A 27,365-nucleotide genomic window follows, 5' to 3' on the forward strand; every position below is an offset into this window, starting at 1 on the left:
GCAGGCTTAACAAGCCCACAGCTGCATCCTGAGTCGCAGGGGAAGCGATCAGACTGTGCAGGGAGGTGCTGGCCCACTGCTGGAAGCCGCAAGTCAGCAGTCCCTGAAGAGAGCTCTGCTGGCTGGAGGAGAAGAGCTAATGAAGTTGTTCGTGCTCCCAGGCAACGCCTATTAAACTATCCGTAACTAGTTGAACCCCGCTGCCCAGATCCTCCAGCATAATAACCTGTCAGATAAGAAAGAAAAGGGCCTGCCTGACTTTTTCTTCAGCTGCTCTGTCAAAACCCAGTTAGTCAACCATCTGAAGAGGAATGGAGAAGGAGTGCAAGGACTTGTGTCGTTCCAAGGAATGTGATTTCCACTTTCATTACTATACACTGCCTAGAATTAAAGCTGATCTGTATTGTTATTTGCCATTTAAATTAAATATTCCCCCCTAATCTGCCTTCTCCCCAGGTGTCAGCACTACAGTCAACAACCACAGCCACACTTCAGCTATCTCACAGGGGAAGGACAGGAGGTTTTCCTATGGATTTTTTCAGGGCTTGGGGCCTTACAGTTGAAAAATGCCTCGTTCAATTACTCACTGAAGGACCAGCAAAGGAAGGGACGCAGTATTTTTTAAAGTGACTATTCTACTTCCTAGAGAGGTGAGTGGGCTACGATCATTCCTGAGGCCCAGCAGCATTTAAATGAACCATTGCATGCATCCCTGCCTTCTTTGCATAAGGAGCTACGCTGCTTTCCCTTTGCATTTGTATCTTCCACCTCCCAGCCAACGAGAAATAAATCATTTCTGCGGTTCTAACTCAGGTAATTAGCCAACAAACACTATTGACCAAATCAATGAATGAAAGAAACAGCAGACAAATTTGCTAATGAACTCCTTCAGGAGAGTGCACAAAGAAAAAGTAATTTGGCCCTCTCGCCCCCCAGTGCTGGTTTAATTTCACAACCTGTCCATTCAAAACCTCCTACACAAGCTCAATAATGCTCGGTCTTCCAATTCTGCAGTCACGAGTTTAACCACAAAAAGATCCACAGAGAGAGAGAGATTTTAGAAACCTTTACAATGTCTAAAATAGCTCTTTGATGCATAGCAGATGTCCTCAAAACCAGCATGAATGGAGCCAAAATGCTTCACAATCCTGGAAAGAGGAGATTCCAAGATAAGACAGATGTTTCTAACTGCAGCAGCTCTGGAATAGATTTGGGATTTGTATTAATCGTCAACCTCAAGGAAAATATTTAAAAGAAACCCTTGTGTCCCCCATTTTGGGCCATGTGCCTTACTGGGCTACGTGCTACATGAAGACCTGATGTCTGGCTGAAAGCAGTTCTTCTGCATGCGTAAAAGATAACAGATGGGTTGAGATGCAGAAAGAGAGAGAGTACAACATGCAATGAGACGTGGAAGTGACAGACTGGGGACTGCCTGTCCTTCATCCCCAGCTCTAGCTGCTTAGGAGGGGGGGGTGCTCGCTAGGATTCACTGCGGAAGGGTGGTCTGAGGATGGATTGGAAGGGGGCCAGTGAGATGGCACTGATGGATGCTAGCAAGGCAATGCCTCTGAGACACATGGCACAGGGGGAAAAGTGTGAGGGGGGCATGCTGGAAGACTGAAAAACAGACCCCGGAAAACCGACACTGGAATCGAAGTGGGGGTGGGATTCCCCAGTCCTGTTGTTTACCAGAAGGGATTGCCAGAGTCGAAATATGCTCTGAGGAGCCCTAGGAAGAAAGAGAAGTCTGTCTGATACAATGGAGAAGGCGGTACAACTGGGGAAAAAAAAAAAAAAAGGCAAGAACATGCAGCCAAATGAATGAGTCAGGACAAGAACCTTCATATGGCTGTGCTGAACAATGCAGCTGATGTGTATCAGGCCCTAGTTTTCATCAAGATTTAATCTAGTCCTCTTGTAAATCCCTTAATTCAGACAACATTAGGCTGCACTCACAGAATAGCCAGGGAGCATCTCCCACTGAAATACAAGAAAGAGTGAGGTGGATGACCAAAACACTGAAGCAGCAGTAGGATGAACGACTCAGTAATAAATCAACTCTAAGAGCAGAACTGCCAAAGTCAGAAAATTTTGAATACACATAATTAAAGGTGACAAAGATAGGACCTGTTTTCTCATATATGCCAATAGCACAACTGTGCTTAATACTGAAAATATCAGAAAGTCAGGTAGTGACAATGATATCACTAAATATTAGTGTTCCCCCCATCGGCTCTGCCCTTCCCACTTCTTCCTGGCAGTCTTTACCCATCTTCTTTCTTACAGTATTGCTAGAAATGGGCCAAAAACACAAACTGCGTATCTGGCTTTCCAATACACGAAAGCTCGGGAGGACTTTGGTTTGGCTGAAGGCATGAGAGAGGAAATTTGAATAAACCCAGTCTGAACCACAGACCTCAAATCCGGGTGCTTCTGGATGCAGCACTGGGATTGGGCCCTGTTCCAGTATCTCGTTCTGCCCATCTCTCTTTAACCTTCTTTGTGCAACTCTTCCCTTTTCTAGCTGTTGAACTGCAGTGAGACAGCTGGACTGTCTCTAGCGCGTACAGAAAGCTTGTACTCTGCACACCTCAAGCCCTCTTTAACCCTTGATAGATATGGGAACATCACAGAATGTTTCTCATATAGAGCTAATGAATGCTTTCCCCATCCATGTCAGATGACAAAAATATCTGATGGCAAAAAGAAATCCAGTAAAGGGCTCTCTCCTCAAAGGTAATGAGGCAGAAGAAGAGAAGTCCACCTCTCGTTCTCATCCCAGCGATAACTTGTTAAGGGATGAAAGTTTCCTTGCAACCCAAGCTGCTATCCCCATGGAGTCTAACTATTGAAAGGACGTTCTCCTTCCAAGCTTGCCATGTCCTCAAACATGGGAGGTGCACTTAGATAGCAGAACAACGCTGGTGAACAATTCTGCTTCCACCCTGCTCTTCACTCGTCCTGCAGATCAAACACCTCCTTTATTCAACTCACAAAACACAGGAACACTGTCTGACAAAGTGGAGAGTAATATAATATCATCTGTGCCATTACTTTCCTCTCCCTTTTAAGGCAAATCAATGGGAAACAAACTCAGTGTTGTTTTTTTTTTTTTTTTTTTGAAAGATACTCTTCCATGTAATGTCTAAACAGAAATCCTTCTCTCTTTCTCCGTCTCTCAATCCCTCCCTCCCCAGCAGTGTTTTTTCTCCATCCCCTTGATGTTCATTACCAGCAGTAGAGATTGAAACAGCTAGATGAAGACCAAAGCTAAACAGAATTACAAGTCCAATTCTGTAGAGCATCTACTGAAGTAATTTCAGTTGTTCCCTGGGACAACCTGGTTATCGCTTTGGAGGTCATGCTGCAAAACATGCTTGCAGTGCATTTATGAGCCTTGCCACTTCTTTACAGCTGCCTGAATTGCTACTGAAACTTTCAGTAATGTTGCAAGAGAAAACTACTGCACAGTTCGCACATCATCAGCACAGTACAGTCCTGTTGGGTCACTTACCTGTCGGGGTGAGGTGCCTCCAGGTGATGACAGGCTCAGGACGTCCATTTGCCATGCAAACCAGGGTCACGTTGCTGCCCTCATTCACGGTGATGTCCGAGGAGATATTGGAGATCTTTGGTGGAACTGTGAAGACAAAAGAAAGTTGGACGTTGTTACTTCTGGAGGACAGCTGGTCTGACGTGTTAACCTGTCTACTTATTAATCAGAGGCAGCCACAAACCCCTCTTACAGGCTGTGCTCCTCATTACTACCTGGTTTTCTGAACTGTATCAGTGCTCCAAGTACAAGGTCCTGGCTTCTCAGTAGACAAGAAAATCAATTCAAGTGCAACAACCTTTTGATGGTGCAGGCACGTAAAAAAAAAAAGAATGGAGAAAGATACAGGGAGCAGCGGTCTGATTTCAGGAGTATGCATGGGGTGAAGCAGCCAGGAGGGGGAAAGGAAAAATGAAGCAGAGACGCAGGCAAGGTCGCAGTTGAGCCAGGAAACATTGAAAAAGCAGGGCCTTCCGGCTGTGAGAAAGCAGCCAGCATCGACTAGGGAGAGCACCTGACACAGCACCCCCAGAAAGTCCAACAGCGATGGGAAACCAGCATAACTCACGTCAAAAATCACACAACGAGGAGACCAAATCAGCGTCTCCAGGAAAGCCTCCTGCACCAGACTTCCTCTAGTTTCCTTAATTTTCTCTTCTGGGAGCTGTCTTACAGGGGTACGTCTGCTTCAAGGAGCTACAGCTAGAAATGAACGGCCTTTTTGGCACCTGTGATGCTTTGTGCCTGGGGGCCTGGTGGCTGCAGGCCTCCAAGCCTTCTCCCTGGGGCAGGACAGGCCGTGGCTGCTTCTCCTTCCTCACATCACATCTCCATTCCACGCTTCACACCCAGGAGGAGGTAAGGGAGTCTGGCTAAAAGGGAATCTTCTGATTTTGTTTTATTTTTTCCTTTCCCCAGCATCCAAACGTGTGTGTAGCGAGGAATGAAACAACATCATTTTCTGCTTTGCTTACCGCAGAGTAAACAGCCACCTCCCCTTCCCACTTCTTGGCAGGCCCTGGTGGGGAGCTTCAACCACCCTGGTATGTGTTGGATGGGTGAAAGCCGTGGGATCGAGCAGCCCAGGAGATATGGGGATTCAACAGTTAAACACGTATTAATGGTGTGCTCTTGCAGCAAAGAACAACCATATCCTGGGTTATATTAGCAAGAGCATAGCTGTGTAAGTGGAAAAAAAGTGATTCTCTCTCTCTCTCTCTATATATATATATACGGTGCTTCAGATGTTGTCTCACAAGCACTAGCCCAATTTCGGTCTGCCCAGTACAAGGATACCACTGACACAGAGGAAGGAGCAAGGCTGCCAGAGGGCTTCCAAGATACTCAGAGGGCAGCAAGCACTTGACATACAAGGACAGCACAAGAGTGAAAGAAAGATGAGTGAAGATCTTATTGCTGTCGACAAACACCTAGTGGGAAGGTGCAGAGCAGACAGACAGGCTGTTCTCAGAGGTGCACGGCGAACAGCAAAAAGCAGCAGACAGGAGCTGCTACGTGGGCAAAACTCTGACTCGAAATGAGGTAGAAGCTTTCATTTTGGCAAGGTTAAAGATAGGAACTGGCTCCCCGGAGAGGAGGTAGAATCTCTGTCCCTAGAGATATGCAAACCTTGCTTGGATAAAACCCTGAGCAGCTTGCTCTAACTGGCACCAAGAGGGAAGGAGAAGGGAATTTGGAAGCTAGTCTGCTGTGCAGGAGCTTGAGTTGACGGCTGAGCTCCTGGTGAAGCAACCAAAGCAAGGCGTGTTGGGGAAACAGTTGTCTGCACCTGGGTCCCCTTCCCAGGAGAGAAGGAATTTCAGAGCGGGGATATCTGCCTCGCAGCACAGCACCGGGTAAAGCAAAGCACAGCAGAAAACTGTCCCCTTTCGCTCGACATCCCCTGACAAACACAAGCCCTGCTAGATTTTTACATCAGTGATTCACTGTAAGCCATCAGTCGTGCATCCCCACACAAAGGGAGAGGTCGGAGAGGACAGAACAAAGCAAAACGAACGTTATTAGAAAAGACCGATGATGTCAAAAATTAGATCCCATCACGTTGAAGGGTGCACGAGAGTTTCACTGGTGATAAGAGAGATCCATTTCCTGCCTCCTCATTTACCACAGCCCCTATACCCGGGATTTTCTGCAGAGCAAAACAGGGCCCATGGAGAGCCCCCACAGGAGCAGGGGGTCTGGGGGGAGCTGCCACCCACCTGTGGGGGACCCGTGCTGGAGCAGTTTGCTCCTGGGGGATGGATGGACCCCATAGGATGGAGCTGTGTGGAAGCAGTGCTTGAGGAGCTGCTGCTTGTGGGCAGCCCCCCAGGCTCAGTTTGGGAAGGACGGCATCCATGGGAGGGACCCCACGGGGAGCAGGGGTGGAGGAGATGAAGCCTCAGGGACTGACCGCAGCCCCCATTCCCCTGCCCTACTCAGGGGAAAGGAGGTAGAAGAGGGTGGATGGGGGGAAGGGGTTCTTGTTTTTCTGTTTGTTTGTTCATTTTTTGTTTCTCACTGCTCTAGCTTGTTAGCAATAGGTAATAAATTACATTAATCTCCCTATGCTGAGTCTGTTTTGCCCGGGATGATAATTGTTGAGCGATCTCCCTCTCCTTATCTCAACCCTTGAGCCCTTTCCATCGTATTTTCTCCTCCTTTCTCTTTCAGGAGGGGGAATGAGAGAGCAGTTGGGGTGGAGCTCAGCTGCCCACAGCTTGGGGTTCGCATCAGGAAAAAAAAGCCACACAAAAACCAAGAAAAGGCCTGTTCTGGGCTAAGCTGAAGTAGGTCTAGCAGATGGAGGCTCTGGCAGAGCGGTCAATGCCCGACCAAATGGTTGAGCGGGCAAAGCCGCGACTGGGCATCAGCAGCGGAGCTGCAGCGAGGACACGTGCACCCTGCCACCTTCCAAAGCCGTCAAGTCATTTTAGTTTGCAGCGCATCAAATACACTCAGAAAATACAAACAGATCTGGCCATGCAGACCAAAATACCCAAGAGGAGGAAGATGTGGCCAGATGGACGTATCTGGCTTTTCAGCGGAGGCAGAGAAGGGCATTCAAGGCTGAAATCCTGTTAGGAGTGTAATGGCTGGTTGCCGTCAGCTGCCACCTTGGTCGGAGGGCAAGGAAAGGCTGAGAGGGAGGGGAATAGGGTAGGAAATAATCTCTCTGTGAATTAAAAAACAAAACAAAACAGAACAAAAAAAAAACACAGTTCATTTTAGTCTGTTTAAAAGCCAGCCGGCATTAAAAGTGACCAGATCTTAGTGGACAGTAATTTCTCTCAGAATAATAATAATAAAAAAGTCAGACACTTAATTTTCAGGGTGTCAAGGCAGCATTTTAAAATGCTGAAACTGTCAGCACTAGCAACAGTTAGCATTGCCTCCTTGGCACTTGTCATTACTTTGCACACACCTTTTTAGGACAGTCTTGAAATGAGAAGCTTTGACCTTATTATTTCTTGCCCATGTGTGGGTTGTGTGATGTTTTCACGGTTCCAGACTGCTGGAAGTGTGATTGCTGAGAAAAAAAATTAAAAAAAAATCTGCAGGGCCCAGGAACTTCTGGGGTGTCACAGCTTCCTTTTGCCCAGGCATCTTCTGGGTGACACTCATCTGGAGAAACCTCGTGCCTGGCCTCTGTGAGCCATTAGCACGAGCAGAGCCACCACAGCACGGGAAGCAGGGACAGATTCTGGAGAGCTAGAAACAAGCTGTGGGAAGAATGGCTTGAAACTTGTATAACTTATTTCTTCTATGTTTCACATCTACTGGACAAGTCTGAGGCCAGCTCAGCATCTCCTCGTGCATGCCACTGGTAATAAATAACAAATACCAAACTAACCAGCAGCCATTCTTCTTGGGAAACTCCAATCTGGAAGAGCAGGGGGCCACAAGGCAGAAGGGGGGCAAGGGCAGAGCTGGCGTCGAAATTCAACTCTAAGGCACAGCGCAGTGACAGAACTAGGTAGGAAAGGGCTGCACAGAACCTGCCTTGCACTGAGCCTGTGCAAGTTAATTGCTGTCAATCCTTCACTTTCATGACAACTGCAACTCACATTAATTTAAATAATAAGAAAGACGGAGACATGAAAAATAGAGCACGCTCCCCCAGCGCAATCACTGTTGCTCTCAAGATGAAAGCAAGTGATTTGTTTCCACAAAACATTACTGTGTCTCAAAAACACCCACTACAGCAGTTATTACAAGCCAGGGGCCGCATACAGGAGGCAGCAAGGAAACCACAAACAAGAGAAAGCACAACATCTGTTGTTGTTATCCTTACCTTTTATGACCAAAACCCTTGAGAGCTCAAAACTCCTCCTGAGATATTAGCTGGGATTGCGTGGGCCAGGTCAGCGTTATCATTTCAGGCTATGGAAGTAGGTAATGAGTGATGCTACACCTCTAATCTCCTAGGAAATGAGTCAGCCCGCTGCTAAGAGATGTGAGCTCGCAGCCAGGAGGCCAGCTCCCGAGTACCTTTCCAGGAGTGCAACAGGGGATGGAATAAGAAAGCATCAAGGCCAGCCTTGCTGGTTCGCAGCTAGACTGCCTGGCTGCTCCCTTTTAGCTAACGGGGCTCTGCCTAGGACTTGGAGTTGCAGTCCTACACTCTGGAGCAGCTGCTCCCCGTTCTGAAATCACAACATTCAGGTGTTTTGTCAATAAGTCACAAAACACATTAAAAAAAAAAAAAAAAAAGTAATTCCTACCCCAGAGAGCTAAAATACAGCAAAAGCCATTTAACCTACCTGAGAAGCAAACAGCAGCAAAAAGAAGAAAGCCCAACAGCCCATTATCTAACTGCTCGTCCCAAGAAGGGTGCCTCAAATACAGGCAAGAAAGTTACCACGAGCCCTGCCACACGTCCCCATTAGTTAGTTACCTCCTCCGGTCTGTTTACTTCCCTCTCTATTGGCAATCAGGACCCCCATCTGCTGGAGAAAATAAGACTCCCACCCACTGATCCGCAGGAGCCCCTCGCTTTCAGGGCAAAAAGCAAACCTCAGGACTTCTCTCCGAAGTCAAAGGAACTTTGCAGCCACTAAAGCCCTCCGCAGGTGCCTATCAATTAGCCTCCAGAGTTCTCATTTCCTTGTCCCCAGCTCCCAATTAACAGCACTTTGCAACAAACACAAAGAGGCTAATAGGCCCTAAGGCAGAGGCAGGGGGGATGCTGACCACCGCAAGGCCCTTGAATGCTTCAGAGCTGCCACCTTGCTCTCCACAATCAGGGGTCCTTTCCTGGGGCAATTAATTGACAGCAAATTGGCCTCATTAGTCATTGTTTAGGCAAAGCGGGAGTGGGGAGAGAGGGCTTGAAGAAGGGGCTGAGCTGCTAAACACAACCAAATGGTTTAATTTCCCTCTTCGGTGTGCAGCAGGCTAATGGCAGCTTTCTGCAGCAGTGACAAGGAACAGCTTGTTGCTGCTTAGAGCCGCATGGGGAGGGCTGCAAAGTAAAATCCAGACACCCTTTGGGACGTGGCATGCTAATGTTGGGGAAGCACTTCACAGATGAAATGCAACATGAGAGCCGAGATGTGTTTCTTTACGGTCTGATTCATGCTGGAGCCTCAACCAGAGAGGGATGAAGCTGTCACCGGGGCAGGAGGGCAGAGACTGAAGTTGTTGAACTTCCCTGAAGAGAGCGGACTCTGAAAAACGCCTCTGACTTTCTGCTCTGCTTGGTTTGCTTCACCCTGCTAGCGCCTCTCTCAGCGGCCTTAAGGCTCTGGTGAAGTAGAAGGAAACGCTGAAGGCTCGGTTTCGTGTTGTGTTGTGTTTTTTAAATCTCCTGGGAATGAAAAAAAGCTCTCCAAGCACACTGCAGCGCTTTTACAAGGTGCAAAAACCGTTTCTTTCTACTGTCTGATGGGGGGGTGTCTTATCACTTCCATCCCTGGCAGCCTTTGGGGAACAGCCCACCCCAGCCAGAGCATGGGAACCGCTGAAGAGATCTGTAGCCACCAGCCCACTCGTGCCCCAGGGTGGCAGATTCCCAGATTTCCACCCGAGCATCGCTTGGAAGCACGGAGAAGCTGGGCTGAAGGGAGCACGGGGGCTGCTGGCTTGGCCCTCATGTCAGAGCGAGCTTCCCTCTTCGTGCAGCTGAGCCTCACCCGCCGGGATGCCGCAGAGGAAATGATTTAAATCCAAACGGGGACGGCGCCGAGTGCGCTGGCTGGGAGCAGGGGAGCAAGCAGGATGCTGTAAATCAAAGCTGGGTGGGAAGCCCCCCCAGGAACATGTCAGACCTCGCTGCATTCGAGGAGAGTCGGTGCTGACAAGCCAAACCTTTTCATCCAGAGGAAAGCTCTGCCTCATCTGATACACATTTAAGTGCCCGGGCTATTTTTCCATGTAAAATTGCATGGCAAACTCTCTCGGTGCATTGTTTCCTTGCAGGGAGAAGCATGGGGTGTAATGTCCAGCATGGCTGGGCTACTCTAGCTGTCAGCCATTGGAGAAGTCAGCACAGAACCGGGCTCTACTGCTTACGTTCATTTCCACCGATTTACCTTTTTTTTTTTTTTTTCCAAACTTGTCTCCACGAAATTGTCAAGAGAGAAATTATTCCACTTCCTGACTGAGAGAGAAACAGAGAGAAGAAAATATCTCCAGTCTCCAGCCAACCTCATTTCTCAGCGCGCTGATGTGATGCTGTGGGACGGGGGTAGAAGCAGTCTCAGTCCTGCTCTGAGCCCAGTGCCTCAGGTTTAAATCCAGACTCCAGCCTTTTTCCCTAACGCAGTTCCAGCTCCAGGCCTGAACCCCAGCCCCGGTCCCATGCTGACACCATTTCCCCTAGGATTTCTGTTGTCTCCCTACCAAAAGGGGTAACCAGCCCTCCTCTTCTGGTGCAAATCAGGACAGCAGGTTCCCAGCTGCATGCTGAGCACAAAGCACAAGCCAGACATGTGCCTGATAGCCCCTTATCTCCAGATTTGGACCTCTGCATATGAAGTATTGGTTCCTTGCTACGCCATTTCTTTTCTTTCCAATTAATGCATCAAATTTACACCGGGGTTGCAGTGATCCGCTTATCTGTGGTTCATTCGTCTCCTTAAACAACAGCTCTCTGCGTTTGCCATTGGTGCTGTTTGGGCTCTTTCAGCTTGAAAAACGGCCTGCAAGTGCTTTCTAACCAGCCCTCCTCGAGAAGCCTGCTGTGAAAGCACAGCCTTGTTCGCAGGACATGTGTAAGCAACAACAGAAGTGCTTGCCACGCTCATCCCAAGGGATTAACCCTTGGACCGCTGCCTAATCCCAAGCACTTCAAGGGCCACAGATGTACACAGCATTTGGTCTTTGTGCTTCAAGTGTGTTTATGTTTTCCCTCAGACCCTTTGTTTTAAAACCTGGAAGCATTTACATGCAGGACTGACATAATACGTGATCTTTTCTTCTGCAGATATAGTCCACCATCCTGGAAGATAAATTCGGTGAGAAAAAATCTCCTCGGTGTCCAGGTCCTCCAAATGCACCCTCAAGAGTTTTGTTAGGAAAAAAGTTTTCATAGAAATATTAAATGCATTGGATGTACATGGGATTCAGCAAATCCTAATGTACAGCCTTTTTTGGGCTTGATTCAAAGCCCAGGGAGCTCCTCCTTTGATGTTAATGGCCTTTGGACAAATTCTTTTAAAGCAAGAATGGGTGATGGTTTCAGGAAGCGTTGCAACTAGAACAGGAATGCTTTATTAGACAATTAAGAGAAAGAAAAAAGAAAAAAAGCCAGATTATGGCTTTTTAACTGAGTCCCTGCAGTCTAGTTGCTGCCTATCAACTTTTTTCGGGAAGTAGACTAGAGAGCACAAGCCAAGGCATGGGAAGAAAACACAGAGAAAAGCCAATGTCATTCCAGGGCAAGAGGTACAGGTTCACAGAGCAGGTTTCGATGAGTTATGAAGATGACTAGGACTTCCTGATTAGGAAAGCAGGGGAGGAAGTTAGTTTCAGCTGACATCCCACTCTGGATGAAGACAAGGTTGTCCATCACAAATTTATGGTCAGGAGAAACACAGCCAAAGTGTTTTGTTTGTTTTTGTTTGCTTTTTGTTTGTTTGTTTATTGATTTGTTTTTGAGATTGTATACTTTTGCTTACGTTCAGCTCTTTCGGGACAGATGAGACAGAAGAGAACAGCCTTCATGGACCACCAGATGGAAATCTACAGCCTGGCTGAAAAGGCAGTTCTCTTCAAGCTCTGTTCTCGGATTCCTTTGGCCGCCCATGGTATATCCCACAGCCTCTGCGATAAACCACAGGGAGGTGCATACAATGCTCTAAGTGTCTTGTGCATACCGCACACCCAAGGATCTGGCTCCGTTTCAACCGAGACAGACAGCTTCTCCGTGACGAGCCTCTCACTCCAATCAAATGCACGTGGTAGATGTAAACCAGCTTTTACTAACCAGCTTTCCTTCCTTGCGCATTGGAATGAGCAAAATGGAGTGGGACAGCTTGTTGTAACCACCTTTTAAGATTGCTTTCAGGCTTCTAGGAGAAGTACAAAAGTAGTGTAGTATTTTGGGACTGCTGGCTTTGTTTCTAGTACAAAGTATAGAGACCAATGCAAAAAATCCCATACTCAAACCTTTACATACTTTGGATAAAATTCACTCCTGCGTGATTCACAGTTTCCCCAGAAAGAAGACTCACTTTGTCCAATTCAATGAATGATGACTGTCTATAACAGAAGCCACCATAGCTCATTACTGAGTAGTCAGGTCAGCAATAAGAAGATTTAGCACAGAGCAGCTGCCTCTTCTGATGCTGAAAGCCCCGCCAAAAATGAACCTGAGCCAAAGCCTCATCTCCAAAAAGTTGCGAATTCCGAGCACGAAAAAGACTCAAAGTGCAACTCCACATTTTTTTCAGCTTGGGTTGCTCAGCGCATTCCTGCATTGTCACTATTGCTGGATCCACAGATGGTGGCCTTCCTCAACACACGCGGCTATGAAATGCCAGCTGCGAGACCTTCAATTGTTAGCTATTGTTGAGCTCGGGGAGAGCTGCAGCAGCGCGTTTTCTAAAGGCCACAATGTTATCATCAGCCATCTGAGAAGGGAGAGACAGAGAGTTCAAGGCAAAGAATCCCTTCTGTCAGAAACGCTCCTCTGGACAAATCTGATCCAGCAGAAAAGACGAGAAAACAAATCGCGTGCTCCTGAAGTGAAGGCATCTTCAGACAAAATCAGCAGCTGGCTGGAGCTGAGATGTAATTGCGGTGACTTCCTTCCCACAAACCGACCGAGAGGCGAGGTTTCTTGGGGAGGCGAGTTTCTGCTACCCGAGCTTCCCTGCCAGAAGAAAGAGCGCTCTGTTTCGGTTCAGCCACGTGCAGCAGCACCTTGAGGTCTGGGAAGTTTCCCACTGTTTTTGTTTTCCCAGCTTCGCCGTGTGGTAAGGACACGCTGCGTATGCGCAGACAACCGCAAGGGATGTGAGGGATGGATTCCAGGAGCTCTGCTCTGTAAACACATTACTGGTGCCATTTCAATTAAAGGAAAATCTCTCCCAGACGGCCAGGCACGAGGCTTATTCCTTATAACCTGCAACTTTATCGAGGCACATAAAAACGCTGCCTGTCCCTTTTCCCCCAGTTCAAGTCTGAACTCTTCAAAATTGACAGGATTATTATTAATTTTTTTTCTTTCTGGTGTTTTTGCAGCGTTAGCAAACAGAGGTACTTAGCATATTATGTGCTAGGACTGCGAAGAGGTAGAAGGGACCAGAGCCTTGGGTATGCAAATTCCACTGGAGCTGATAGGAATTACCCACCCAGATCATCCTGAGAGGATGGGACCATGTCTCAGAATGGTATATCAGAAGACTGGGTGTTTACAAGAAAGCAGCAGCAGGATTTTGTAAGAAGTTTCAGAATAGTGAGTATCAAATTGAGAAAAAATAGGTAGATATTGGTCTTTTAGGAGGATAAGGTTTCATCCAGAAAAGATCTCCAGCACCCTTAGGCTGAGGCAACAGCTCTACAGACACCTTTTGTCTAAAGTTTTGTAAGAAAAATCTCCCCACCATAGAAATCTAGCACTACTGGCTGAAGAGCAGGAATGAGGTGATTCCCCCTATTGCTCAAAAGACAAAAAATGCTAATCAAAACCACGTATGCTTCCATCACAGCAAGGGATCAAAAGCTAAGCCCAATGGAAAACACAAATCACATCTCTGCAGTAACAGCATGTCTGCATATGAGCACCTCTAACATCCCAGTTAGCAGGATAAGCAGTCCTACCCAAAACTGAGGAGAGGAATGACTTGGTAGGCCTGGGATCCCAGGTTCTGCGACTGGTGTGCTCCACGCTTTTCCTATAACCTTGAGTAAGTCAGGCCACCTTTCTGAGAGCCACTTGTCCTTATTCTCAGTGAAACACCATGTGCAAGATGTATGGCATCCCCAGTGACTGGCACCTGACTGGTGTTGCGACAGCTGTGATGCCTTCACCTCTACAGCTCCAAACCATCAGCAGGAGGGGTAGGGGAAGAATTTCTCCAAAGCCTCACACTGTTAAAGGGAGTTCCCTCTGAGGAATTGTCATGCTGCAAACTTCACTGGCACAGCAAAAAGCGCAAACCCAAGGCAGATTCTGATTCTTCTTTGCTAATAGAAAATAAAACATTCTTTTACAGGCTGAGGGAGTTGGGGTTGTTCAGCCTGGAGAAGAGAATGCTCTGGGGAAACCTTATAGTGGCCTTCCAGTACCTAAAGGGGGCCTACAGGAAAGCTGGGGAAGGATTCCTAAAAAAGATTTAATTAGCTATCAGGAAAAAATTCTTCACTATGAGGGCAGTGAGGTGCTGGCACAGGCTGCTCAGAGAAGCTGTGGCTGCCCCATCCCTGGAGGTGCTCAAGGTCAGGCTGGATGGGGCTTTGGGCAACCTGGGCTGGTGGGAGGTGTCCCTGCTCATGGCAGGGGGGTGGAACTGGTTGGGCTTTAAGGTCCCTTCCAACCCAAGCCATTCTGTGCTTCTAAACTGGTTTTCCAAAATGCAAATAGGGAGAGTCAGCCATGTTGCTCATAGATCCAAGGGAAATAGCAAGGCCCACAAAACTCTGCACAAACTGAAAAAAGGAATAAAAGTGTAATCAATATAGTTAGGGATACTGATGGATGAGAGGGATGCGCTCCTACGCTTTCTCTCCTGATGGTCATGATATACTGGAGCCTGCAAAACTGATTTCCTTAAAGTATGAAGAGCGATAAAAATAGAAGAAATTTTGCATCAGAACACAATGATGAAAACTCTGCCAAAGCCTAAAGGAAAAGCAGAGATATAAGCGAGATGGCATCACACTATGGATCAACCTGCCACTGGATCAGGCACAGACACTCATGACAAATAGGCACAAGGGATGCGGCGCAAATACAGTGTGACACCATATCCTGGGCATACGCTTGATGTATGGAGGATTAAATACCACACACACACATTGTCCTGGGTAGATTCTATCTAGTGTTGACAGATACCTGAGGGATCTGTCTCTTTCTTTATACACTTTGGCAATTGCCATGCCAACACAGGATTATGGGACCAGGGGGGTGAGGAGGAGAGATCATTTGCTACTCTGTTTAACAGAGGCCTTATCCTCTGGGGGGATTTTGTCAAGATGCTGGACTTCTTAAATGATATTTCTACCTGCCTTAACACATTTGGGATTGATGGCCATTTCTCCTTTCCTCTGTTCCCGTGACACAACGTCTCACTCCTCCGCAGTCCCAAACCAGCCTTAAAGCAAGCGTGGCTTCTGTAAGCCGGGCTGAAGGCTGCTGCCCTCAACCCCCGATCCCACGCATGCTGCAAAGAGAGAAGAAAGTAGGTAACGCACTGCAAAGCCCGATTCCTTTCCCCCTCTGACTGACGGCTCCGTTTGTCAAGAGAGACAGGCTGTCTTGAGCCTGAGATAGCTAACTATCACCTGGGGAGGCTATTAGAGGGAGAGGGAGGGAGAGGACGTCAGACAGAAACACAGACACGGCCAGACAGACAGAGGGAAAGGTGAGCTGAGGAAGTGGAAAAAGGAAAGGAGTGACAGAAGATTGCAAATGAGAGAAAGACAGTAGCACTTGATGAATTAAGTTGTCAACTTTGGCATCACCTGTGTACCTTGTCATGCCAATAAATTCATTGAAGCTGAAGCTGCACTGAGAGTTAAGAGTGAGAGTGCTGATGGAAGGAAGAAATAACAGCCCATTTAAAGACTCGGAGCAATTTATTAGTTACCTCCGAAGGGAAGCAGTGACACCAGGGAAGGAGAGGTGCTCCCCCCTCACGCTGGGCAGGAAAACTCGTTTTGGATTCGAGACACCCACCCAGCTGCACTGCAGAATGCAAGGAGATCGACAGAGACCTGGTTCAAGAAGGAGAAACGCAGGGAAGAGACTCGCTGACATCCAAGGGGAGCAGTGCAGATGTGCTTCTTTGTGCCTCAAGCCAGCCATTGACACGTGGAAGGAAGATGCTGACAACAAACAGGGAAACATTCATGGTGTGAGAGGAGGCAAAAGGTGCTGAACGTGGTCAGCACTGCAGTGCTGGGGGAATATGGACAGCGGAGATGGAAACCACAGCTCTGGAACAGAGGGGTGCTGTGATAGAAAGCTGAGAGAGAGATAAAACTCTGCTGAGTTTGAAGCTGGAAGCACAGCACCAGTTGGGCAGGATTACTGGAGGGATTTCCTCCCAAGAAGGAGAAATGAGCACTTATACTGCATTTTGCTCCTGAAACTTCCTGCCTCTTCGAGAGCTCTCATTTGGCTGGTGGTCTGTGAACTGCCAAGCAGCCAAGACAAAGCTGTCCTGCCTGTGGTCCCCCGAGCTGCACAGTGCAGCTCTGTTGGCTGCCTTCAATTTGATAGGAAATGAGCACGGGGAGCCCACTGAGCCAGGCTCCGTTCTGATCTGACTGGTCCCCACATCAGATCAGCTGTAGTGCCCTCAGGCTGCGGCGCGGTATTAAAGTTGAGGGCAGCTTTAATCTGCTCTGCTGTTTGCACAGTGGAAGCTGTGCTTCACCTACTGGGAAATCACAGAGACGTCCCTCGTTTGAGCAAAGTGGGCATTTCTTTTCCAGGAGTTGTGATCTGCGGGTTTGTGCAACTTAGTTTAAACGATCCAAACTGGTGGCTGCCAACTTTTCTCACTCTGAGGACACCTCGCAATTTCCCAGGGGAAGTACAGGCAGCGTGTAGTGAACGTAACCCTCCTGACAGCTGATTCTGCTTTCCTGAGGTGCACAGGCTTCTTGGGAGGCACAGACGGAAGGGGGAAGATGACTCGGTGAAGGACCTGGGGGTGAGAAGGTAAGCTGGAGCTTAGCTCAGCCTGCAATGCGGAGCAAGAAGGGTGAGCTGAGGAGCAAGGCTGCCTACACAGAAGGGTTGGTACTGAGATGAACTGAGAAAAGCCAAAAAACTGACAGCAAGCTGCCCTGCTCTGTCACACCAAGAGATCCTATGCTGCAGAGCCCAGTACTATCTTAGCTGAAGGATGCAGAGAGCTTTGAGCAGGTCCATTTACCCAGAGAAAAAGCTGCAAAGCAAGGAATTCAACAGGAATCGTTACTTGTGATTGCATGCCAGAGTTGTGCACACAAATTTCATAGAGAAATTCAAAGAATAAAGAATATTTTATGAAGAAACAGGTAGCAATGGACGCAAAAGATACTGGGGGCTGGAGAAGGGGGAACGGAGGGCAAGGCAGAACCAGCAGGTGACTGACAAAATGGAGAACAAATCGTGTAATTAATCTTGAAAAGACCTTCTTGAATAAAAATATGGTAACAAAAACACAGGTAAGGAGGACACAGAAGAAGCACAAGCCTGCAAGAAGCATGCCCACATATACTGCCTTGCTGCCAGCAAGCTATCTCGTGGCTCTGAGATGCTTGTTCCACCCCTCTTTACCCTCTTTTTTTCCTCCTCTTCTGCCTCTTCTCTCTCCCAAGACTTTGGATCAAGGAATGCCCCAGCCATGTACGTCTGCATACAATATTTAATGCACCATTAGCCTCGGTCTTACTTGAGCTTTTGGGTTATTGTCACAATAGAAGTGCAACAGCCCAGAATTTCAGACTCACCGCTCTGCAGTTTGACCAAGTTTTTTCTTTTTTTTTTTTTTTTTTTTTCTCTTTTGCAAAGACCGGTGCTGTAATCCAGGCCTACTTTTAGAAAACCTAATTTGCAGACATGATACCTTGCAGAGGAAACATTATTAGCTGGAAAATTTCCTGCCTCAAAAAGCCGTTTATAAACAGCCGTGACCAACCTGCTCTCCTGGAACTGCTGAGGAGCCCAGAACACCTCAAAGAAGGCTCGCCTGTAGCTGGGTCTAGCCAAGGAACTGATAATGGCATTGTGAAGCAATGATGGGATCACGCTAGAGGCTACAGAAAGGAAGAAAGACTTTTATTTGGAAATACCATTCAATAGTAGGTATGCTGATTAATAAATAAATGAAAAGAGGTGACATTCATGATGACATTTAAATAACTGAGGTGCCAACTGCTCGTTAAAATACCACATGGTAAAGAAAGAGGCAAACAAAGAAACAGGGCTTGGACAAGCAGTGAGTAACGGGTGACCCAATCAATTTAACTATTGATAAAACACAGGTGAGGAAATATTCGGGAAAGAAAAAAAATCTCTGCAAATCATCAGCTAATGGATTAAATGCATCTGAGTGCGAGATGGAAATTAACCGATCAATTCACTCAACAGCTGCTAATTACATGTGACAAGGCACGCAGAATTCAGCAGGTACACGGGGCTCAGAGGAAAGCAGCCCTGGCAGAAATATTTGGAGGCTGCCTCTTGCCACCGTGGGGTAGGATACTTACCCCAGCGAGAAAATGCGATTGATGATTAAATACCAACTCTGCAAACATTTGAAGTCTGTATTTCAAGAGCGTGGAAAGGAGGGTTCTTTCCTACTGCTTCCTAACAATTCGCAACATTAGGTATAAATATACGGTATCAAAATTAACATGCCAATCTAAACAAAATTAAATGTAATGATACAGTCAAAATGAAACGTTTTTGCCTCATTTGCAGTTAAACGTTTTGACATTAGCAAAATGAAACGAGGAAGTTAAAATGATTTGTTGTGACACTCGTCTGTCAAAAAAATTTGTTGCATCACCACGCTCCTGCAAAACACTTTGACGCCGGCAAAACTGATCTGCCAATGGGAAGCTCTCTCACTTCTTCTGATCACTGCTTTCAGAGTTTTATTCTGAATCATCGTTCACAGCAGTACATGGCTGACCACTGATCCATTTCAGTTTGCGTTGGTCTTAGGAATGGTCTTAGGAAATTCTGCTAGTTTTTCTCTCCCCTTCCTATATACTGACCCCTTGGGACTCCTTCAAAGTAATGCCCTTGGAGAGTCAGCAGATTGAAGGAAATCTAGGAAAATAAAGAGCAGTGATGAACTAATTGATCACCAGGGAAAGATTAGTACCAAAATGCGTTTTTTTCATGAACTAGATCAGAATGGGAACCTCACTGGTGCAATTCTCACCTTGCACTGTAGCACCGAGTTTGGAATTCACTTTTGGAGCAAGAAGAAGGACTAAGCCCATATTTACCTTACTGCCTTCACCAGTGAATAAATTATTAATTCAATGGGGAAAAACAGTGTGAATTGTAAACCGGATGGAAGTTCTGAATCAGGTAGCTCAGGACTGAAGTTGTAACTCAAGCAATGCCTATTCTGGAGATGATGAGACCTGGGATGGGGCAGTCTTCCAGATTCATCAAGCCAACAATATTTATCACCCATTCTCAAACCCCAACCCTGTAACTTGTGAGGGTCTAGTATGCTCTATGCATGGCCTATGATGCTATTTTTAGATTGTTTTTAAAATTCAGGGTTGAAGGGAATTCAGAGGGCTTAATGTTTAATACTGTGCTTCATGAACTCCTGCTAGCAAATTTAATTCAATCTGTCTTGGGTTAGGAGCACTGTCACGGATTAGAAATTGCCTGAAGAACCATAAACAAGGGATAACGACAAGGGGCATGTAAGAGCAAAGTTGTAAGTAGTTGTAAGTGAGGTGCTGCAGGAATCTGTGTGAGGTCTGCTTTCATTTAACATCTTCATTAATGAGCCTGAAGAAGTAGCTCTCTAATGAAAGCTGGGGATGATGCTCAACTGGGAGGAGCTGCAAACATCCATCAGGGCAGATGAACAAAAAGGGATATGCAGGGATTAGGTACAGGGGCAGAAAAGAACCGAACAAGTTAATTAGCTCTACTGAGGAAAAAAAAAAAAGAAAAAGCTGACAATTAGGCAAGATCATGGGTCTGAAGAGACCTGCACACCTTTTTAGACAGAATGGGTGTGCAACTTTTAGATCAAGTTTCTTAAAGCACTGATGAACATAAAAACATGCGTTGTCTAAATTCTAGATACGTAAATGTTAAAGCAGCTTGGCCTGCTATTAACAAGGTACAAATGTAATTTAAGGCACAATCTAGGAGGCATCAGTTCTGGGGATGGCACATTAGCTCATCTCTGTTTTTGTAGACAGGTTAAAGTATATCGACTTTAATAGTGTTTCAAAGATAATGCTTCCCTCATTTGAGGCCCAATAAACCACACTGAGTAAGAGGGAAGAACGCTGACACTCACGCAATCAATATGCTGAAGAGCAGTGCTGAAGAAATGGAAGGTGATGGCAAAATCCCTGGGACCTAGGCAAATTGCACGGTGGAAAAGTAAAGTTTTAGACAAATTATGAAGGCACCATGTGGTGGAAGAGACGTCCACCTTAGCACCACTAAGATTACAAAGTCAATGGAACAATTTATCCAGGTCTGCTGCAGTGCCTGAAAGATGTAGAAAAAAAAACAACACAGGAGAGGTACTCCTTGGCTTGACAAATCTGAACATAAAAGAGGACACAGCCCCTGCACGAGTACTCACTCCAGCACAAAGACTGAACTAGACCAGTGCTCATTCCACCCTATTCCACAGTATGGCTAAGGGTAATGACTACAGGCAGCCTTCATCTGAGACGGATCTCTATACAGCTTGCAGTTAGCTAGAGAAAAACTTGATATCCAGCTCCCCAATTAGCCTGAAGCACCTCCTCTGTGCTCTTGACATCTACACTCTTGAAAACTTGGCCAGAATTGGCCCTCCTCACTGTGAATGCAGAAGGCAACAGGACTGCATTTTAAAGTGGTCACTATTTCATGGCGAACACTTCACAACAAGACTACACTACTAAAAAACTAACTTATCCCCTATTACACCTGTGTTCCCGTCTATTTAGTACTTGTACCTTCATTTTTTTTTTAAGGGAAGATGAAAGAAAATAAACAATCCGAATAGAATAACTAATCAGGAATGAATAGATGCAAGCAATCTTGGCTGTCCCTTCGTCCCACCACCTGTGGTCAATTTGTGCCTACTCCAGCTCCTTGGTTGGGGGTACTTAAAACGACTGGGGAATAAAAAAAAAGTGGAAAAAAATACATATGCTACAAAATGTATGCTTATGTATGCTAAAAAATTCTGAGCGGCAGGGGTGTCAAGGGACAGAGAAGACAAGGAAGTTATCAAAAATAGAATATTTTACTGATTACAGCAGTTCAGAGCTAGGCCCTGCCACTCACTCGCTCTCATTTTGGGCAAGTTCCCACATGCCTTGGCTCACTGGGAGTAAAGATGCTTTTTTCTACCACTCCTTTTTTATCTGGTCTGTTTAGATTGTAGGCTCTGCAGGGCAGAGACCATCTCTCGGTCTTTGCAACCTCTGAAGGACTTGACAGGGGCCTGCGGACAGTACACTGGTTTTAATCAGAATAAGCAAAATGAAGCGATGTTCCCCGGTCTGTACCATAAAAATGTGAAACCTAAAGTTAAAAATAAAAATCTATTTTTTATTTAGCTAAGAGCTAAATAAAGAATCTGAACTAGTAGTTCACTCCCAAAAATGTGCTTTTAATTCTGCATGCTGTTCATTGTAAAATGGCCAAATTAAATATTAAACCATTCCTAAAAAAAAAAATTAAAAAATTGCAACCGGGCTTCAATAGAACTTGGCAACTCAGTCCGAAATGTATTTTTTTCCCCTCAGAAAATGATAAGCAGGATGCTTAAAATAACATTGTTTGAGTTAGGTAGTCTAGTTCCATTTTTAAAGGCAACGAGGTGAAGAAGGGTGAAACAAAGGGCTCAGGGAATGCATGGGGCTTGATGAAAACCACAGACAACGTGACAGCTTTTGCCAGGAGGCCTCATATTTTCAGTGTTGGGCTTAGACCCTGGGGTCACAGGGTCTATGGAGAAGTAGTTTCTGCAAATTAATAGTATGATGCTCTGAACTGAGTGCTTTGACACATACAGACAATACCCAAAAACAAGTTTAGGACCTAACCTGAGAGGGCAGGCGTTCATTTCAGGTTCACAAGCAACGCATAGGGCACCTGGATGCCATAGGTTGGCAGCTAGTTTTGATACCTAAGGCTCCCTTCTCCTCCTTCTCGAGCCAGGAGACCTCCAATTCAGCAGCAGAGCTGTCCGTGTCCTGACAGGCGAGCCTGCTTTGTCCCCTTTCACATCGCCAGCTGGGGGTGGGAGGAGGCGAGAGAGGGTTCAGATGCCTTCCTGGACAAAGGAGGTTTGTAGCTGCAGCCTGATCAACATCGGAGATAAGAGCAGCAACAGCAAATTGGCCCCGATGGGAATGGCAGCAGCACTCTTTTCACCTACAGGCAAGCCAGCAATTACGCTTGCAGTGCCCAGCATCCGTTTTGCTGTTCCTTCCCTGCTCTCCCCCATGCCCCTCGCTCCCGGACCAGGTGTGCTCAAGGCTACTGCGACATTAGAAGCAGCTTGGCGAAATCTTCCACTCCTCCCCCTCTCCTGCTCAGGTATCTGGAGCCTGAGCTCTGTCTCACCATGCTGGATAACAAAATGGAGAGGAGGGCATAGGGAGAGAGGAAGGAAAAAAGACACGCTGCCACGTGCATGGTTTTGTTCCACCTGGTGGGCACAGCCTGAGGGAAGAGAAGGAGCCTTTGGAGCTCCCACCCTTGGAGGTATCCCTGGCCACCAATATACAGCTGCTCCAGAAGCACGTTGGATGGGCCGTGTGTGGCATGGAGAGGGCCAGAAGCACTGCACTGCTCTCCCCGGCCGAAGGAGCTCAGCTTCCTTCTGTCCTGGGGAACCGGGGGGAAGAAAATGGGAAGGATGGCTTCAATCTGACAGCTCAGCTCACCTATCCACAAGTGAGCTGGAGAAGAGCCGTGGGCGTTACCTGGCTTCCCAAGGAGCAGCTCAAGAACCACATCAGATCTCCGGACAGCAAAACTACAGCAGGAGTAGGCAGCGGGCTCTCTCCTCGAGGCAATGGCACTGCTGAGGCTGCTGGCAGGGGGCTCCGAGATGCTCAGGTCCCAGCGCTGGCTCCAAGGCTGACTGAATGCCTACAGCATCTCCTCCCAGCACACAAGCCAATAAGCAGATACTCAAAAAGCTCTGCATTTTGCTACAAACCTCCTCCCCGAGCTCCTTCTTTTGTCCCAGCTACCCTCCTTTCCCTGAGTCAGCACGGCTTAGAGCACCCAGCTACGGGACAAGGGCTTAATAGCATAGCTGGACAAAATTAAAGGGGCGTTATTAATTTGGCAGGTGCTGCTGCCTGGTGTCATGTCCCAAGTTTGTCCTATAGCTGCACTGATTATTTTCTCTCCTTGGATCGGGGACGTTTCATTTATTAGCACTGAACTTCCCCTCACTGCCTGCAGCCACTGCTGCTCTGATCTCCCCAATTCACTTTGCAATTAAATTTTGTCCTCTTGTGAAACGACTGTGCAAGAAAGGTCTTGTGCTTTGTTTTCTTTGGTTGTTTTTTTTCCCTCAGGTTCCAATTGGTCAAAACAGCCCCTGGAAATCCTAGCAGAATCCCAGAGCAAAACTGGCTGGAAACAGTATTAGATGGAAAAAAAAAAATGTCTAAAAGACAGAGCTTTGTGTATCTGAAACATTCATCTCAACAGGGAAGGAGGAGAAGGGGCACAGGAGGCCACTAAGTCTTAGCTGCAGAGGCATACATCTGACACAACCATGGAGTTGATGGAGATTTACAAGGAGGTGGCTTGGAAGGAGACACGAGGGGTTTTGCGTTAGGGAAGTTTGGAATGAGGAGCATGAAAATCATCATGTCCTTCCCTCCGTAAACACCGGCAGTCAAACCCACTGACGGGCTGGAAGGCTGGGGAGCACAATTGCTTCCATTTAAGTGATTTACTTTATCGTAACTGCTGCTAAAGCCCTCCGCCTTTTTCCTCAGGAATCACATTAACAGCTATAAAACCACACATTTGAATTAACTCTGCTCAGGATCTGGTTTTGCTCCATAACGCCCCAGAAGTCATGAGGTTTTCTGTTTCTTTCTTTTCATCCCACTCCTCCTCCACACACGCATCCCCAACAGCCTTCCCATCAGTAGTAAACAACCACTTTTGCTGTTTCCCCTTGTGATGCCCTAATCTTCATTCTTCCCTTCTCTTCCTGCTGCAGGAACAAACCCCATCCTTCCTGGACAACCCACACCAACCCTTTTCATTCACAGACAGGAGATATCTAGGACTACCCACTAGCACACCCTGGTCTGACATTCATGTGTTCACGGGACTGGACAACCTCCCATAAGCCCTGGATGCCTCACAAGCTTTAATTAAATGCAAACACTTTTCTCCAGGCTTTCTAGGCATCCCCCAAGTCCCTGTTCCCTCTCCTATCACTGAATAAATCAAAGGCTGGAGATAGCAGACGTGATACTATCCTTCCCCAGCAACCAGCACTTTTTTCCAGGATGGAGCTAGCCTGCTCTGATGCCAGCCACACCAGCTTTTTTTATGCCTACATTACCATGAGAACCACCACAAAGCGTAGCACTGAATGCTGAACCAGCCTTTTAATTGCTCCCAGGTACCAATCAGAGTGCTTTTATGCACTTGAGATGTTCCTTCTGATCCTCCACTTCCCCGTGCCAGGGATGGCTCCCAAGGCTAGGCAGAACAGGAGGAGGAAAAACCTGGGTAAAGCAGCTGGTGTAAGCTGCCTCGCCCTGGAGCTCTCCACAAGAGAACCACAAAGCACTTTGGGCTGGTTTAAGCAGATCAGCAAAGGTCAATATAAGAAGGAAAACAAAAAAAAAGGAGAGAGCTCAGCATGAGGGATTTGCAGAGCATCACTGGGATCTCTCTCCATCAGAGTGATCTGGCAATTCCTGAAAGGAGTGGGTGAGGCTCTCCTCTTACCCGCAGCACCACGAACAGAGTTAGGTCCCCAGCTGCTGCATGCTGCAATATCAGATGAATGCTCGGATGCTGCAATCACAGACAAAATCGAGAAACGCTGGGGGATCGCTTTATGTCTTGATTACCAGTTGTTGATCCTTGGATGAGTAAAAGTAAGAGGAAAAATCCAGGATTTCGGCACCTTTGTGGTTGTGCCTGCGAGTGGGGAGTGGCACAGGGCTGACGTAGCTCTGGATAAAGAGATCTGACAGAAGGACAAACGAATAAAAAGAGACCCAACAAAGGGGCAAATGGCACGGGGGCATGTTTTTCCTCTTGCAATCTGCCTAGCTAACTTTCCTTCTCATCCCCATCTTGAGTTCACCTCTAATTTTCTTCCTGAAGCCTTCAGAGCAAAGACAGGAGGGAGCACCGCGTTTCCCTCAGCTTTGAGGCAGAGCTGCGTCAGATAGATAAGAAGAAAGAGGCACCAGAGGCCCACTCCACCAGCCTTGCCACCAGGTCTGGAGGAAACGACTGGGGCACTTTGCACACGTGTGTCCTGCTGACTGCTCTGTCCCCTCTGACAGGGATTTCACTTGCTTTATTTCCTATTCCCAACAGCCCCACTTTGTGCACGTGCTTGTTTGGGTAATTCTTGTTTCCTCCCATTAGGAAAAAAAAAAAAAGCATTAGTAACACTCTTGGTTTTAAATGAACCCTATTAATATTCGGCTCTGCAAGGAACTGTGGGATAATTTTGATAAATGTGGCTGGGAAGCCTGGCTGACAGAACCAAGCACGATGCTGGTGTGTGTTCAAAGCCCATCGCTGCACGCACAGAAGGGTGCGAGAGGTGGGCACAGCACGGGGCTGGGGGCGATGCAGTGGGAGGGAGAGCAGAGGCAGGGAGGTTTGTCCCCCAAGGAGGATGTGGAGCTGTAGGACAGAAGCCTCAGAATATTGAGAGCAAAGGGGGCTTAGCAAGATACGAATGGGGAAACAAAAAAAAAAAAATGATGCTGTTTGGAAAAAACAGGCTAGAATGACTGGAAAAATATCATTTGAAAAACAGATGCTTAACTGTGAAGGGTGGAGAGGGAAGGAGGAGCCAGCAAATGTTGATGGCAAAATGGATTTAAAGGTGACAGGAGGTAGGAAATCAGAAACAAGCTTGCAGAGGACTTAAAAAGCAGCTTGAGTGGGATTAAACACACCCAGGCTGAAGTTCAGCAAAGCACACAAATGATTTGAAACCCCTTCTTTTGGTTGACTTACTTGCACACCTCAAGTAAATACTTCTGTGGTTTGTGAGTGGCAGCTCGTAAAGCACCATCTTACAAGAAACAGGGAAAAACTAGAGGTAGGAGTGAAGAGAAATGCACTGGAGGGCAATCAGCAGCTGAGATAAGGAATTACATCTGCCAAAACTAGCAGGACTAAGATGACATATTTTGCTGTAGACCCTCAAAGACTATTTGTCCTCGAAAAGTAGGCTCAGCTAAAGGAAAGGCGGCTGAAAGCAGAATCAAGTTCAGAAGGACTTCTGTGAACGAGTTGTTCAGAATATATTTATTCCTGATGGCATGTGCTCTCAGACAAAGGTCACAAAGAGAAGAGCTACAAGTCCGCTGCTTATTTTTATAGGTCACTGCAAGTCAGGCGTTTCCACTTTGTGCACAAGGTGCTAGACTTTCCTGGTCAACTCTACGCATTAAATATAGGTCTTGTCTTCAAAACTGCAGTCAGTATCAAAGGTAGACCAACCAAGCATTAGCTGCTAGGAAGATGATCCACATGTGGCAGTGATTGTAGGGAAAGACCAACAGTCGTTCCCCTAATTAATCTCTGTGAGCACCTCGGTATTTCACTTGCAAACAACATTGCTCCATTTTGGGCCTGTGACTCTGAATTTCTTTGACAAGCAACATGAGAAACATGTTTAATTAAAAACAAAGGCAACATTTCTGTGTGACACCCGTGATAATCTAACACCAGCTTTACCATGAAGTCCTTGAACAGAGAGGCTTCTATCCCAGGACACAATAAAACTACAGAAGGAGAAACACTCCTCTTGGCAGGAGATCTTCTGGTGCCTAAACTTCATTTCATGATGTGTGTCCTCCACTCCCCAACACCTCTGAGAACCCTTCCCTACTACATTGGATGAGCCCTAGCCATGGTTTCACGCAACAGAAAGCCTACGTGTGCCATGGACTGTTTTGAACTCTCCACAAGATGCTGCTCCACAAGTCGTTGATCCTGTAAAACTAATTTGCTTTTCCTGCGAAGCAGGCAAACACATGAAAAACGCCAGGATCGTTTAGCTGCCTCTGACGTGCCGGCTGTACCCATGCTGTGAGGTTCTGGAGAAGCATGTACCTCTCCTTTCAGAGAGCAGCTGCTGTTTGCCTGCAGCTGGTGGAGCCAGCTCCATCTGGAGACCAGATCAGAACCCATTAAGCACAGAGGTAGACTGCTTGGAAGTGGAGTGTACAAGGCAGGGAAGCAGGCTAAGGC

General features: G+C 46.9%; 1 protein-coding gene and 1 long non-coding RNA gene across 4 annotated transcripts in view; both read right to left on the reverse strand.

Annotated features, from left to right (window-relative positions):
• The window catches only part of LSAMP (limbic system associated membrane protein), an 878,636-nt gene that overhangs the window by 91,234 nt on the left and 760,037 nt on the right, over positions 1 to 27,365 (reverse strand). For all 3 annotated transcript variants that reach the window (XM_068697653.1, XM_068697642.1, XM_068697633.1), the window contains one exon: positions 3,518 to 3,643. In XM_068697653.1, coding sequence (XP_068553754.1) covers positions 3,518 to 3,643 — 126 coding nt within the window. The remainder of the gene's footprint in view (positions 1 to 3,517; positions 3,644 to 27,365) is intronic.
• LOC137863998 (uncharacterized) lies at positions 18,467 to 20,563 on the reverse strand. The gene is made up of 2 exons (XR_011101258.1): positions 20,221 to 20,563; positions 18,467 to 18,992 (listed from the first exon to the last, which is right to left on the reverse strand). It is a non-coding gene; the product is annotated as an uncharacterized lncRNA (long non-coding RNA).

This window comes from Anas acuta, chromosome 1 (assembly GCF_963932015.1).
Source record: "Anas acuta chromosome 1, bAnaAcu1.1, whole genome shotgun sequence".
NCBI classification, from domain to species: Eukaryota; Metazoa; Chordata; class Aves; order Anseriformes; family Anatidae; genus Anas; species Anas acuta.